Source organism: Streptopelia decaocto (assembly GCF_964273445.1).
Source record: "Streptopelia decaocto genome assembly, chromosome: 5".
Taxonomy (NCBI): domain Eukaryota; kingdom Metazoa; phylum Chordata; class Aves; order Columbiformes; family Columbidae; genus Streptopelia; species Streptopelia decaocto.
This window is the reverse complement of record NC_138659.1, coordinates 38,389,638-38,406,121: the sequence shown is the minus strand read 5'-3', so window position 1 is coordinate 38,406,121 and position 16,484 is coordinate 38,389,638. Positions and strand designations below refer to the sequence as shown.

The 16,484-nt window shown below is 36.7% G+C and overlaps 1 protein-coding gene across 8 annotated transcripts in view; it reads left to right on the top strand.

Moving 5' to 3' along the window:
- The window catches only part of MYPN (myopalladin), a 66,300-nt gene that overhangs the window by 29,368 nt on the left and 20,448 nt on the right, over positions 1-16,484 (top strand). For all 8 annotated transcript variants that reach the window (XR_014184174.1, XR_014184175.1, XM_082053869.1 and 5 more), the window contains exons 3-12: positions 857-1,032; positions 2,569-2,620; positions 4,754-4,868; positions 5,961-6,032; positions 6,242-6,383; positions 7,321-7,344; positions 9,371-9,487; positions 10,216-10,573; positions 12,570-13,157; positions 15,056-15,203. Coding sequence is in view for 6 of the 8 variants with exons in the window: in XM_082053869.1 (XP_081909995.1) it covers positions 857-1,032; positions 2,569-2,620; positions 4,754-4,868; positions 5,961-6,032; positions 6,242-6,383; positions 7,321-7,344; positions 9,371-9,487; positions 10,216-10,573; positions 12,570-13,157; positions 15,056-15,203 (1,792 nt within the window). In the remaining 2 variants the exon portion in view is untranslated. The remainder of the gene's footprint in view (positions 1-856; positions 1,033-2,568; positions 2,621-4,753; positions 4,869-5,960; positions 6,033-6,241; positions 6,384-7,320; positions 7,345-9,370; positions 9,488-10,215; positions 10,574-12,569; positions 13,158-15,055; positions 15,204-16,484) is intronic.

Sequence of the window (16,484 nt, the reverse complement as noted above, 5' to 3'; positions counted from 1 at the left end):
GATGGTTACTGTCATTAACACATTCCATGGAGGTGTCTTTTCAGGTGCTGCTTTTACTTTTGCTTGGATTCCTGCATTTTGTACTGAAACAACCCTTCTGAACACTGAGGGACTTAGGAATGCCCTAGATGAGAGTGCGAAGTCTCTAAAGGGCCTCATACAGTTGTGGATATGTAGCTGAGTTTAAAAGAGAAACACAGCAATATGATGCAGAAAATAATAACAGGTCCAGCTGTCTCACCGGCCGTGGCCCTGTGAGGAAGTTCCTCTAGTTTGTAACAGATTACTTCTCCTCTCCTGTGATACACTCATGCCACCTTTTATAAAAAGCAGATTGTCTTAAATATATGACAAAACAAAAAGTAACATTATAGTAAATTTCACTGACATTGAGAATTAACATGAACACTGGGATCACAAGTTTGAGTGAAATTTGATTACTTCATTTTTTGTGTTTCTTTTTTTTTGTTTTGCTATAGTTCAAGCCACAACACAGATGTGAATGTACCTCAAGAGAAATTCAGAGCTGGAATGATAGCATTCCAAATTCAGATCTCTTCTACACTGCCATTGAAATCCATATATCAAGAAAACTATATGCTAGAGTCACTTACATAAACTAGTTGGCTAGTATGTTTAAATACTGAACAGAAAGGAGCTCTGTTATTTGTTGTAATTGAATATTATCAAAATCATAAATATTTGTCCCTGTGACTGTTGATTCAACACTTGCCTGAAGTACTATGTCAGAACCTTCAGGCTAAACCCACTCATTTTATCATCAGAAAGACTTTGAACATTGTCGTTCTAGTTGTCAAGTTGTTTGCACTGATACACAATGTTTTTTGCGTTGCAGGTGGTACTGTGAAGGGAAAGAGCTTGAAAACTCACCAGACATTCAAATTATCCAGGCAGGTGATCAACACTCCCTGGTTATTGTTGAAGCTTTTGAGGAGGATACAGGACGTTACTCGTGCTTTGCTTCAAACATCTATGGAACAGACTCCACTTCTGCAGAGATTTACATAGAAGGTAATGTCAGAACTCTTGTGGAAATGGGTTGTTGAAAATAGTCATACAGGAGTAAGACACTATTATGTAACAGATTTTTCACAGAAAATACGTAGCAGAGTCATCACTTTTCATCATTATTAACAGTTATTATTTCTCTATAAGATAGCCTTCAGACAAGTGACTGCCCTTTACATATAATTTTATTGTGTTGCTTCCCAGAGATTTTATATACCTCACTGCAAGACTGAAGTCTAGGAATATTCAGATTCTGATGCCACCTTATATTTTTGTCTGTGGTTACTGTACAGAAATATAAGAACCTAAACTTGTGTCTAGTTCTTATTAAACTCTTTTCCCTACAGTCATTATTACTAACTGAATATAGGATAGCTTCATCCAAACCCATTATTGGGACCTTGTATTCAAAATAAATATGCCAGCAATTTGACATTTTACTTGTACAATAGATACTGTGAATAAAACAGAATATATCTGCAGATTTAGGTCTCTTCTTTCTCCTGGTACTTTTTAATATATCCTACTTGGCTTAAGAGAGGTCTATTTATTATGTTTCTTTTTTAACATTTTTTTGGATAAGGTTTTAGATTGCATCCATCATTCTGCTAGCAGGATCGAAAATTTAAATAAACACACAGAATCCTTTTTTTTTTTTTTTTCCTTTAGTCTTCTTTCCATTTCTCAAGGTAGAAGAATATACTATGAGTACCATCACTGACAACAGTGGAACCATTCATAAATTAAAGCACCTACCCTACTTAATACAAGTTTAATTTTGCTCTACTGTCATTCTTCTTTCACGTCTCTAATCTGACAGTGAAAGGACGAATCCTTTTTTAGTATCTGCACTGCCCCTGACATTAAGGGGAGATGTCTGTGCTTGGCAGAGATTTACTGGTTCTGGAGCATGGGGCCAAAGCCGCATTTCCCTCACTCCCTGGCTGCCGGATGGAAGCCATGCTGATGGCAGGAACTGCAGAGAAAATGCAAATTCCAAATGCAATGAAGGCTGAATCACAAGTGTAAAATGTCTCAGTAAGACAGCTGTTAGTAAACTAAGCTAATAGCTTCTCCAAACTGTGCTAAAAGGCACTAGTTGAGGAATAACAGCCATGATTAATAGCCAGGTCTTTTTTTTTTTTTTTCCCTTTTTTGTCAGGTGTCTGAGAAAAAAAAAAAAAAAACAGCTCTTATTTGATTCACAACAGGAACTGCAGACTAAATCATACTAGTGGCATTTTAAAGAGAATCTGAGGAAGCCCCAGGTATACATTCACTCTTGGATGCTGTTTTCCGCATTTTAATTGCACCTCATCCCAAGTCTGCCTTATGTCAACAGCTGTTCTGCATCCTACACAGCGTGCAATGTTGGTTCACTTGCACTGCAATGTGATCTTTTGTTTCAGCATAGCTTCATAAAATATATCCTTAGAATGTTGTAGAATCTAGAGGAAATTGAAATAAAGGTTTGTATCATTCAGAGATAAACTTCTCCAAAGACCCCTCTGCTAAGCGATTTTATTTTCTTTTTCATAGGAGTCTCTTCTTCTGACTCTGAAGGTGAAATCATCAAAGACGAAATGGATCAGTAAGCCTAAAATCAATTACATTTTACATATTTCTTACAGTTAAAAAAACCTCACTAGCATAAACATTTCCGTTTCCATTAATATTTTGCAACTTCCAACACATCAGGCTTTTGTTTGGGATTTGTTTCGACTGTTGGGGCTGGGTTACTTTGTTTGTTTGTTTGCTTTACAAAGAGTATGGAACAAATACACATTTGCTTGTGTGTCTTCAACATTACCTTAAGAACTGAAACCTTCATATTAAATATAAACATAAAAAAGAAATCTCTTACCTTAAATATTATACTTATTTACTAAAAGAGATGCCATTTGACTAGACCCAACCTACATGCTGATTTAAGCATCTGACTTGGAAAAACAGTGTAGTAAAATTTCTCATATGAAAATATGGTATGTCATTAAGTTTTTGGCAGAAGATGGTAATACATGGCTTGTTTAGATTTAAGATGAGGAAATTAATACATATGAACTAGAGAAAACTGAAATTATTAGTATAAAAGACTACTTAATTATAAAAAGAAAGAAAAGGTGTCAGATGTAATCTAAAACCTAGGAAGTAATTTTATTTTTCCTATATGAAATCACTTCCCTGTAAATTTAGAACCTGATACAATGCTTTTAAAACCTACAGTCTTTCAGAATAAAAATCTTTCTAATAAATGAAAAAGGAGTCGGACTGGCTGAGAACTAAAATTTTATTTTGGACTCCTTTGTAGGCATAAATTCAACTCCAAAAGCAACCAGTGCTTTATAAAGAGGAAATGTTATTCAGATAGACTTATGCACCCTGGTTTTTTTTAAGGAGGGTTATACTCATTTACTCTTTACAAAAGTAATTTTATTTTAAAATGCAGATACAAAACACTGCAGTGTCTTTGACTGAAGACCTCATACTGACAGCAAATCCTGTCTTAGGTGATTTTTATTTCAAAGTCATAAAACACTCCAGCTTGGATTAATTTGTAGACTTTGGTAAATGTAAGTGTTTAATATAAAACTTAAGATCAAGATCTCAAAGGTTTTGGGTTGAATTGCTGAGTTCTTCTTAGCAATTTTCTCTAGCTCAGACTTTTCCAAATGTCTCAGGCATAACATTTTTCTTACTCATCTCATTAGGTGTTCATGTAGTGTTGAGCATGATTCTGATCACTTGATGGTATCTCCAAGTTGCTTACCTCATTAAATTGTGAAGTAATGTATTGATTCTGTATTTCTTAGGGGAAAAAAAAAAAAAAAAAAAAAAAAAAAGTGCTGCTCTGCATTGTAGTGGGATGTCCTCAAATGATGGAATTATGAAAGACCAGGTTTGGGTACAATCAGCGTCTTTATTTTCACTTAGCTTCCAGCTGTTGTGACATGAATCTGAAGACCTGTAATTAAAGGGAGTTAATATGAGAAAAGTTGCCAAGCACTACTTCACAATTTCAAAAGATAAATCAGTGATTACAACAGTTGTATATTCATTTTGAGTAAGGCTCCCACTGGTTTGAACACTGGCTTTCCTTTGGGGACCTGTAGTACATCCTAGAGTAGCCAGTGCATACCTCAAACTATTGAATAAAGACCATCTCTTCATTGTCTGCATTGTTTTACTTAGCAATAAAAATACATAGGGTCAACTCTTCTACATGCATGTAGAAACAACCTAGAAGAGGTGTCAACCTATACACTACCAAAATTGCATCATACATTGGGCAGAAAGCATACCTCTCTTTTCTTATTTTTTCAGCAGTAAATTACTGAATCTATATCCAAGCAGACTGTGGTATTTTCATTACCTTATAGGCCCAAATCTTTATACAAGTTCAGGGAGCACTGTAAGAGAAACCAGCACTGTCCTGTGAGAAAGTAGCATCATGCTCTCATGTTGCTCTGAGCTGGTAACAGCAGCTATGAAGCCACAATTGGGTTAATCCAGGCCATTTATTACATTTGGTGTAACTGAACTAAGTATAAGAGATTAGAGTGGCAAGATATGCAGCCTGATTCTTACAAAATGCAGCTTACCTAGGAGTACATATCAGTTTAGATAAATTGGAATTCAGTCCCAGAACTGAGGCTGACATAATTAAGGGACACACAATAGCTCTAGGTTCCAATTAGAGAACTTGTTTTTGGTTAATATTTCACAGCAAACCAAAACAAGCTGACACCTCCTTGAATGCTGTTCGAACTGCAACCAAGCATCAAGAAACCTCCAAGACACCATCTGCCATGGTTCAGCCTGTGTCAACACCAGTTAATGAGGTAGGGGAGACAATACAAGGCATCTCAAGGACCAAAAGCAAGCTCGTAAAAAGATGTATCTTCTACAGTTCTTGACTCAGAACCCCAAAATCTTCTAGTTGTTCCTTTGCTGTTGAACTGCTCCAGAACTCATTTCAAATAATTTTCTTTCAGTGATCTTGTTATAAGCTAAATAGTTTCACTACTATTCATAACTGTGAATTCTTTACTAATAGGAAAGAATAGTCATATTTGCTTAAAAATAAAACTGAAAAGTTAATTACAAATTTGCTCTACACTGCCTTTTCCATGTTTACAGTGTAGCATTAGGTGGTAACCAATAAACAGATACTGAAATGCACATTTACTTTTGAGTACGAAGAGAACAGAATTAAGCTTTTGCGACATTTTGCCTTTTTGACAGAGGTTGCCTAAGTCAAGGCTCATAGTTATCTCAAAAAATTACCACTTTTAATCTTGTTGGCTTATAAGACACCATCTATAAAATCTGGCTGTGTTTCCTGGGATACTGAATCACCAGTTCTGCTATTCTGGGACAGCTTCTATTCAACTAAAGTAAAAACTCTATTAATCAAGTTATATAAGGAAGTTTTCCAGGAGGAGAATGATTTCATTTTAATTTCACTGAGTAGGATCAATAGGTTGATCTTCCACCTCTGTGAACTGTTTGGTTTTGGCAAAGCAGAAGAATTACAGTAGCAGTCACACACAACTTGACTTAACTTTTCCATATTAACATCCATAAATACTTGGTTAAGCAAGAATTTTTAAAAGGAGACTAGCACCAAACAGCCTACATAGATTTGCTTTAGTAAGGCATTAATGACAGACGTTACAATACACCGCAGTGACGTTTTCCTTGCCATGATAAACTCTATAAGCCAATAAGGCAATAGTAGCATTTTTGTTACTCAGGCAGTAATCTACCCAGGAAGACCACTAACAGTTGTCTGAAACAGGGCATTAAATATTTTGCTTTGGACTTCATGCACCAAAACCTCTTTTGTCATTCCAAAAGTATGTTTCTCCTGTATGTGGAAAAATATCTTCTGTACACCTAGACATCATCATGTGATGTTTTGCAATCTACAGGCTCAAAGTCCTACTAACTATTTGCAAGGACTGGATGGAAGACCTATAATTGCTGCTCCTGTATTTACAAAGGTAATTTGTTCTATGACATATTTGAAAACTAAAGAGGTCAATTAATTGTACGGGGAGATAATTCAAATTTTCTATCAAAGATTAAAAAAGAATTATGCATTTCCTAAGGCATTCAAGGATTTAAGTGGCTTTAGGAAATCTTACTGAAATCTGTATTACTTCCAGAACAATAAGACATTTACTGACTGTCTATTCATTCTCTCTATTAGATGTTACAGGATATTTCAGCTTCTGAGGGGCAGCTTGTTGTCTTTGAATGTCGGGTGAAAGGAGCTCCTTCCCCAAAGGTTGAATGGTATAGAGAAGGAACACTGATAGAAGATTCTCCAGATTTTAGGATATTACAGAAAAGTATGTTTCTTGTGTGGAAATATTGTGTTGGATAAAATATAGCCAAGCAACAAAATTGCTAACATAGCCACACTTTGAATTTCTTATTCTAATGGTAAGATCTATATAAGCCATATGTATGGTAATAAGTCTGGGGTCCATAGCCAATATTGTGGATGAACTGAACAGCATACTCACAGGCAGTATTTGTCTCAGATTTCCCAAACTGATTAATTGCTTTGCCTTCTGTTTTGATCCCTTTGCCACTTCAATGTCCTTTTCTAATTCAGCCTTCTGCTGCCTGATTTTGCTTTTGCACCATTTACGTGGAGTTCCATTGCCTGCAAATCCCTCATCTTTTAGTGAAGTGCTACTTTAATAGTGCTTACAGGCAGCTGATTGCTTATTTCTCCAGAAAAGTAACCTGATGTACACATTAGCATGCTGACACATACATGTGTGTGTACATGAGAAGTTGTAAACATATACTTCTACTTTAATCTTGAAATACGGTCAAAACATCTGCAATTTTCACCTGTCACCACGATGCTAAAATTGCTCAAATTCAATAGAAATTCCTTAAATATCACACTAAATGAAACCTAAATGAAACAGTTTTTTATCAGAACTTGATTTCATGTCTGTAATAGTTTCAGAAATTGTCTTCAAGACACACTAAAGTAGTACTAAGATTGCAAAAAAACACTTCTTGCAGAATTAATTTCCTATTCATACGTTCTCAGAAGTGTTCGTAAGTGTTGATATGGGTCAGTGGATTTCACATACCCTTGAATACAAGGCCTGGCTGTCTCCACCACCCCTTAAACAGAAAATTGGATCAAAAGGAGTATTCCATCATACTGAAAAGACCAAGCTTCATATTTAGTGTTTACGAAAAAAATATTATTGGTAAAAGTAAGTACATTCAATTTACTAATTCTGCTCTTCTTCCCTTTAGAACCACGATCTATGGCTGAACCAGGTGAGGATTACCAAAAGGCTCAGACTTTTTTGGTTATACAAATGTGGTGATTTAACCTCAAAAAATATTAATTATTTAAACTCTATAATTTAATTAACATATTTTTTCTTTTCCCCATGTTCTATAGTTACTAGTGAGATGCATTTTAGTGTAGGCTGTTCCATAAATATATAATTTGAATTAAGTCTATCACTTTTGAAGAAAATGTTTCCATTCTACTTTAACCCAGTTCTAACTTAGGACCTAAATGTTACCATCTTACGAGCTAAAGGTAATATAAATTAATTTGTGAGGGTCTCTGTATAACTGACATTCAGAAGTACACCAGATGATGTAGGACTGAGCTATTTTTATCTAGTTTACCGATTAGGGAACATTGCATCAGATGTTTAGCCATGTCAGCCATTCCTTTTGCTCCCTACCAGCGTAATATGAGAGTATCACATCAGGTGTTCCACCCCTGATATCAGCAAATCCTATAAAAGTGGTTGGACTTGCTAACTTCAAGGGTCAGAGCAGAATGTAGGCTACTCTGCATGATTTGAGAAAAGGAGCCTTATAGATTTTGATTCCTTCTCCATGAGACAATCACTCTCCCCATTATGCTTTTCACTGTTAAAAATATAAAGCTGCCACCCCTTAAGACAGAAAAGTAGCAGAGTATTAATTCTTATGGAATATAAACTTCTGTAGCTCTTCTCCTTGCCCTATTGAAAGTTTTTCACCCCCAAAAGTGTCTTGAAAGAGACTCTATCTCTCTGCAATGTCTCGCAACGACACTTAGAAATGAATAAGTGGAGCTTCTCCCAGAACCCACCAATGCTGTTCCTTTACTGGCCAGTGGCATCACTGCTGAGTAATGTGAAGCAGTTTTCAGAGGGTAATGACTTGGGTGCAGTTGTCGCTGCCTCATCACCTGCTGCTCATTCAGAAGGAATCTAGATTTCCATGCACGCAGTGGTTGGCAAATCCAAGTACTATAAACTAGATACTATAATGCCTTAGACTAGCTCTATAATCCTAGTATTATAATAATCTATTATTCTCCTATAGTTGTTAGGAAATAATCTCTTTGTTGCCACTAGATTTTCCTCAGTGATGACATGAAATGTGTTTAAGTGTGGTATCATCTTGTACAGAAATACTCATAAAGTATTCACTCTGTAGGGTTTTAGGAAAGTTTCTTGCAAAGTGGTAGCACAACAGTCACTGACTAGTTAAAGAAATACTATCAGCCTAAATTTCAATACACTTTAGATGTTACTCTCCCCCACCCATCCCATCTACCTGGCTAAATGAAAGATTCAAAATCCCGTTACCACAGGTATTTATTAGCTGGTACTGCTGCCCAGATCTGTCAGATGTTGGTCAGCCAGAAATGTCAGAACCCCAGATTGACTTTTCAAGACAGAATTTAATTTTTGCTAGTATAATTTTGCTAGCACATGTTTGGCACCCATCAGTCTTCTTCACAAATAACTGAAATGGCAACTTTCTATAAGCATAATTGGCACAATCCCCTCTCTCTGCAAATCTGCACTGGTACTTTTGGAAAATTATATGTGTGTGTTTTATATTTCCTTACAGAGTGACTCCACTTGAATAGTTCACAGTTAATTATAACTAATCTTTCAATATACAAAGACATAAAAATACATATATTTTAGTGAGTTGTGAGTATAGAGTACGCTATATTTCTCCAAATTAAATTTGAAGTTCTTCAGAGAGAAAGTCTCTACTTCATTTGATTAGGAAAACTTTTTCTAATGTTTTGCAAACACTGCCGACACCTGCTCTTCACTTTTGTTGGGCATGCTGGAGCACAGAGAGCACCAGTTCCTGCACACAATGCTGATAACAGCTGCTGCACACAAAGGCTGCCAAAACTGATCATACTGATGAAACTAAAATCAAACTGTGCAAGGTGGAAAACCTTAAGGAAATGTCCCTGAGGGTAGACAAGGCTTTGTGTATTTGTACAATGCATGTTCACTTCAAGTAATAATACTGCTCTAATACTTTGCAGAGGAAATTTGTACTCTCGTTATTGCTGAAGTTTTTTCAGAAGATTCTGGCAGTTTCACCTGTACTGCAAGCAATAAATATGGCACAGTCTCTAGTATTGCTCACCTAACTGTCAAAGGTAAGAATTTTTTTGGTCCTTTGCTTGCCAGTAAATACAACCAGAGCAGGCTGTTGCATGATAAATTCCAAACTGCTCATCAAACATACAGATTGCTCTGTCTTTTCAAAGTGTCCTGCCCCAATTAGAAATGTGAAGGAACGTTGTTCCTTATGGAATGAACCCCACACAGCCCTTCCAAAAACACAGCTCCTGCTGAACTCAAGATTTGTGCAATAGCCATTTTTGAATCACTATGGACTATCTAGTTTGCTGTTTCAATAACCCTTTGGTGCAGAGCTCAAAGGAGGAAACCTTAAAACAGATTCTTTCATATTGCCTACACGATTGGTGCGGCCAAGGCACTAAGCTGTTAGGTGAGCAGAGTACAGAAAAGCATAATGCACTGTTGACTCCAATTCAGCTCAAGTTCTGGCAGTGTTCTTCAGAACTACAAAGTCAGAGAATTCTGTGGAAAGAAAGTTTCTATGTCAAAGACGCTGGTGGAATTCACAGAGCATATAGATGAAGACCACTGCTGGATCTTCCAAACTAGAACTGTGTCTCTTTCTCCCCCGCGTTTACAATATTCCTTTGTTAAGAGAATTTCTTGTTAAACAAATGAGGTCAAACAACTCAGTCCAACAGCTGGAAGGACATCAGAGTGACTTTTTCCAACTGTAACTTTTGTGATTTCATTTCACTATAGTTTATTTACATATCACCAAGTTTTATATTTGCTATTTCAGCATCTGAAGACAGTAGTAATGCTGCTACCCTTCACACAATGAGCTCAAACAACTCAATTCCTGCTGAAAATCAACCTCCTCCACGTACTCCTTCCCATCAACCCCCAAAACCTAAACTTGAAGGGGTTCTTGTGAACCACAATGAACCCAGATCGAGTTCTAAGATAGGTCTCCGTGTGCACTTCAAGCTGCCTGAAGATGATAAAGGAGGCGAATCTCCACCAGAGGATGGACCTGGTGCTGCAAAGCAAATCAGACCCAACTATTTCCAAGAGAGGATAAACGGACAGCCAATGAAAATACCAGAGCCAACATCGCCATCCAAGGAACCCCCACCAGTACTGGCTAAACCAAAGCTGTAAGTAAAAGAGATTAAAAGTCCCAGGAGCATCACTGGTATTATTTAGTATTCATAGACCAGGACACTATTGCACTCAAACACAGAACAAAAAGATAGTATCACATGGTGCTGGTCTAATTAACCATACTCTTAGAAAACACATTCTAGAGAGCTGGAGATTATTTCTGTATATCCCTCTTGGGAAAGGGGTTTCCAAATCCAAAAGGAAAATGTTTTCCCTTTGAAATTGTATTTAATTTCACAATGTTTTTCTGCTGAGGGGAAAAAAAAAAAAAAAAAAAGGTGAACAACACTGCTTTTATGCAGGCAAAATAAAAGCAGGTTCTTCAAATATATCTCATTCAATTATTCAATTTTGAGTATGCAATTTTGCCAGAACCAGACATATTCAGTCTTATACACAGTTTGGGCTAGCAACTAGCTAGCAAGTGTAGTCCCAAAGGGCATGCCTTGTGGCTTCTGTGTCTCACAAATGTAATCTCCTCCTAAAACAGATAAAATAATTGGAAATGTTTGATAGTGTGAAACCACTTGAACTAAAAAGCACCTGCATGATGAGTGCACTGTGAGCTCCAGGGGAAATTTTAAGAAGTAGTGTAGTTTTCTTAGAGGACAATTTATGGAATTCACACTGCAGTTTATTATGAAATCTCTTTTCAGCGTTTTTGAAACCTCCCAAATCTAATTTAACAAAAAGCGTGCAGAGTCCTTAATTTCATTTCGTGAATAGGCAGAAGCTTTAACTAAAGGCTCAGGAAGGACTTTATAAAGCATTCTTAAGCAGGGATGTAATTTCATAGCATAAACATTAAAAGAGACAAGACAGAACTTACATACTCTTGTTACTTTCAGAGCCATAGTGTATTGAAGGGGGCAGCAGAAGTAGTATTTAAGTTACCCAATGCTTGCATAAAGCAAAACTTCTCTCAAAACCACACCACAAAAAAAAAAAATCCATCAAAGGAGTGCATTATTATGCAGATGTATATATGAAGGACACAAAATCAAGACTGCAAAACTTCTAACTCTCTAACATTCTACTTTTTGAAAACCTGAAATTGTTATCTTTATCTACCTTTAATGTGATCTTTGTTTAGTACATTATAGAAACAATAATATTTTTAAATAAAAAGGATTTCTGTTGACTTCATGTATTTTGTTTGCCAGTACCAGTTGTAGTTGGTCTCTACTTCTACATTCTTCACTTTTTAACAACAGCTATTTAATACTTGACAGCATATTACATTATCATGTTCCACATCCTCCATGTCCTTTTTTGGTTTTGGAAGGAGAAAAGTTAGCCTGGTTTACATATACGTAATAACTTCAAAACAAAAACAACACTTGACATGGCAAAATAATCTTCCTTAACTATAAAGTAAAAAAGCCATGAAGACATATACAGTAGGTAGCATCGAGGAAACAACAAATGCATGGAATGCAAGGCCTCTCTGAATGATGCACTTCTGCCTGTCACTGAATGTCAACACCACCTAAACTACATTGGTAGTATCAGTTTCGGTGGACTATTACAAGGCTTTATTAGCCAAAATGCTGTTTTGAGAACCCACTTTGACAGGGTAAATAACTGTAGTCTGGCTTACAAATGCTCATTTAATATCCAGTAAACCAAACCCCGTTCCTAGTTACACAAGCAGAGAGGTATCAAGGTGACATAGAGCAGAATTTGACAATGCTATCCCTTAAATATCTTCAAGTAAGATTTAAATTTCATGTGTTAAAATGTAAGAATAATCTTCAGTCAAATAACTTTCAGACAAAAAGCTTTTGTGACTCTGGCAAAGAAGGGGAAAGGAAGGAAATTTTAGTAGCAAGCTAGTATTATGCCCTTCTTACAGAGAATATGTCATGTAGCAGTTTCCCCTACCTCTTACTGTATCACAGGACATAGAATTTTTCTCTCACAATTCTCATAAAGAAATGTAGTCAGCCAGCGCATGACCAATTTTGTTCCTCTTTGTTTTATATGCAGTGATCAGAGCCAGCTAAAACAGCTCCACAACCAGGTCTTGCTTGAACAACAGCAGGTCCATCAGACATCTACAAGAGAGCTGTTATTTAGCACAGCTGTACTGAATTCCACTACTTCACTCAATCAACAGTCCACCTCAACTGTGTACAAACAGAGCAAAGCCTCTGCTTCACAAGCATTCAGCTATTCCCGACCTAAGCAGTTCCTGCCATCACAAACCTCACCGCCTACCAGCTCCTCTTCTAGCTCCTCGGTTGCAACATTCAGCAACATCCCTCAAGGAACTCAAAGAACAAATAACAAGGAAAATTTCACAGGAAATCCTCTACCTGCCCAATCAAGGTCTTCAGGAGGTTTTACAAGCAAAAGTGAACAGTCTCTACCAAGCCCTAAAGAATCCATGGTGCCTCCACTAACGCTTTCTACATCCAGTGTAAACCAGCTCCAGCCGCAGAGTGTGACTCCTGTTCCTATCTCCCCAACTGGCTGGATTCAGAATCCAGCAGCTTTCCTCAGTGCCGTTCTCCCTTCGCTTCCTACTGCACCAGCAACCAACGCCATGGGGCTGCCCAAAAGTACACCAGCCACGTAAGTACCGTCAACCATGCATGTAGAAGCAGGGCTAAGAAATACTCCTAAAGGAAACTAAAATGTATTTCTGTCCAAGGGTTCTGTGGGGAGTTTACTGAAATGCAAGTCACTCATAAAATAGAAAAGCGAGTTATTAATATATTCTGGTCATTTTATCTAACCTTTACATGCAGTTAAGAAAGGGAGGGATAGTCGCTCCTATAATAAGATACAGAAAGGCTAAGAGAAAATCAAGAAATTGAAGTTTATAAGCAGATACATACAAGAATTTGGGGGCTCAGAGATTCATAACACTGTACTAGTGGGAGAAAAGAGATTTCATGAGCTTGCAGAATAAGCCACTCTAAGACCATTTGCCTATATGATCTATAAAAACATTCTTACCTCCTGTGAGCAACAAATCAAGTTTTAAAAGGTACCTCATAATGTCAATTATTTCTGAGTCCAGGTATATCTGAGAAATAACTTATGTAAATGTGTTTTTCTGGTTGCAATACTTCCTATATTTAAAGTCCCCCAGAAAGTCTCAGGAGAAATAATATTGTAACTGACAGCCAACATGATTTCTGTAACAAAATGCCTACCACCATGTAAGCAAGTAAGGATGATGATATACTGGAAAGGTTGTGATCTTAAGGGTTCCTTCTTTACTAGCAGACTTGAAATTAATATCCCTCTTGTGAACTCCATGAACCCTATGTTAGTATGGCTAGTACCAGTAGATTGATACAACTTTTTACCCACAGAACTCCAAATTCTGCACAAAATAAGGAATATTTCCCTGTTTTACCAACGGTACACTCCAAGGTAGTGATAGCTATCAGTAAGTCATAAACTCCTAACTATTTTGCTGATACTACATTAACCAATCTGTAATTATAACCAAAAAAAAAAAAAAAAAAGTGTCCTAACATTCACCAGTGTGTGTGCCAGGAAATCCTGCCTTCAAACCATTCTTGCACTCCTACTCCCAGAATGAATTCCCACATAATCAGAACTTACGGTGCTGAGATTCAAATCTAGACCACTACATGGGAAAGAGTCAAAGTGAAGGCACAAAAGATCAGGAAGAAACCTGAGCAATATCTGTGCTAACCTGTGAATATCAAAGTTTCAGCTTCCTTTTTTGGCACTATCAATTATAATAATTCTGGTTACAAAAGCAGTGAGAGATCACCATGTGTGCAGAACAAAAGGAAGGTATCATGCACAGCAATCATTAGTTATGCCTTTTATTTACCTAGAGTCTCTGTTATTAAGAAGCCAACTCCTGGTAAACAACTATAATGTTGCGCACTCTCTAGTGATGTGCAGCTGCTGTACTTCAGTACTGCACCCTCAGGATCCTGACTGGTTTAGTTAAGAATTTAACTATTTCCAAACCTTACTAAAATAAAAGACTACATCTATAAAATAAAAAGAAAAAGAACTGTTGATGTTTGGTGTCATAAAAGGGTGAGAGAAATAAAATAATTTAATTGAAAGAGTAAATGATCAATGAAGATGTGAGATAAAGATCAATGAGAAATTGTATTAACTTTTAAATTATTGCCTGATGCACTAAAATGTAGAAATTGTATACCTGTGGTAACACCTATACATATTTCTTTAGCGTTCATTGTGACATCATTATTCCAGGGTAAATATAAATGGAACTTAGATGCTTTTTATAGTATTATAATCCTTATTCTCTTTAACATGTGTGTCCTTAATTCCTTCTGGCATGGGAATGAGATAGTACCAAAAAAAACAAATCCCATAATGAGCTTTGGCATCTACATAAATAAATAAAAGGTTTCGCCAGAAAACTAAAGTGTAACATCATACCACATAGGTGACAAAAAAAAAATCTATACTGGTTGCTGCATGTTAGTATCAGAATTTTCTTTTAATAGCCCAGCACAGGGATTAACAAAGAAAAATCTGAAGCCTCTGCCCTTAGTAACGGATGATGTTATTCGGGAAAATAAAGCTGCACTTGTAAAGGACCTGGAAAGAAGACTGCATTTCAGAGACGATGTTAATCAACAAAGTAGTCAGCAGGTAAGAAAATCAGGTGTTATTAAAATAAATTTCACTCATTAACAAGGTATGTATTATGACTTGTGGAACAAAAGGTGTTTGTGCGGTTGTGCTGTTACACTACTTTGCAGAGTAAAGTTTTGTGGTAAGTACTGGCTTGGAATAGCAAACTGGAGCTTTAAATAGGAAGTGTGAGGGGATGCAGTGGTAGGGCATTTATTTTGTGACTGAGTAGCATTTTCAATTTCTGATCATCTACATTAGAGACCAGTCAGAATGTAAAACTTCTCTTTTCATGGAAGCTTCTCTACATTGGATTTCATTTTCTCATTTTACATGTTGCTCAACTTATTGCACACATACATGTTCATGCACTGTGTTTTTCTAACACAAATTAAGGAGTATAGTAATCAAACTGATTAAGAAATGGTTCTTGTTTTTACTTTGTTTGAACTAAAATGTGGCATTCCATTTTCAGCATTAAATCCATCTTTCCAAATCTCCAACTTTTATGAATTGACAGGGACTTCTTAGGAATTTAACAAAGTTTTTGGTAGCTGTTACTGGCACACACCAAACTTTAGGCCTAGCATTATTAGTGTTTAGCAAAATAACAAGCCTTTTACAAAGTTCAAGGAGCTACATTTCAGTTCATTCTTAACTGGAATCAATCAATTCACCGGACGTGGGCAGTGTCTACAAAACTAAAGCACTATTTTGAGGTTGAAATAACTGTAAAGGAGGTTCAAGCATCCTCAAGTAACAGCAGGACACACTAAGCACTGCTGGATGGCTTTCTGTTTGTAGGCAATTATGCTACTCTCACCTTGGCCCTCCTTAGCTGTCCCACCAGCTCAGGCTTAACACAGCAAATAATGGTTTACCCTGATCTGTCATCAACAACAGAAATTTTCACAAGGTCTGTTAGCCCTTCTGACGGAGAACATGCAAAGATAAGCAAAAAGCCATGGAGACTCTTGAGTAAGTTATCCTCTGTGGACAACTGCAGTGTAATCCCTGTTTATTTCATTTTGCTGTTGACCTTCCTTTCTGACAGATCACGCTGCCAGAGCACTTTGACTAAAACAACTGGCAAGCAGTATGTTTTGGAGATGAATCACAAGTGTCACAATTTGTACTTGCTATGCTAGTAAGACAAATTATTTAGAGAGCTGCGGTAAAATACCAATCAGTCTTTTGAATTAACTGCATGATAACCCCTTTATAGAAACAATGATCACTACTAGTGTCAAAGTTATCTGCTGACTGCAGAAGTTATTTATACACTTATTTGCTGTTCTG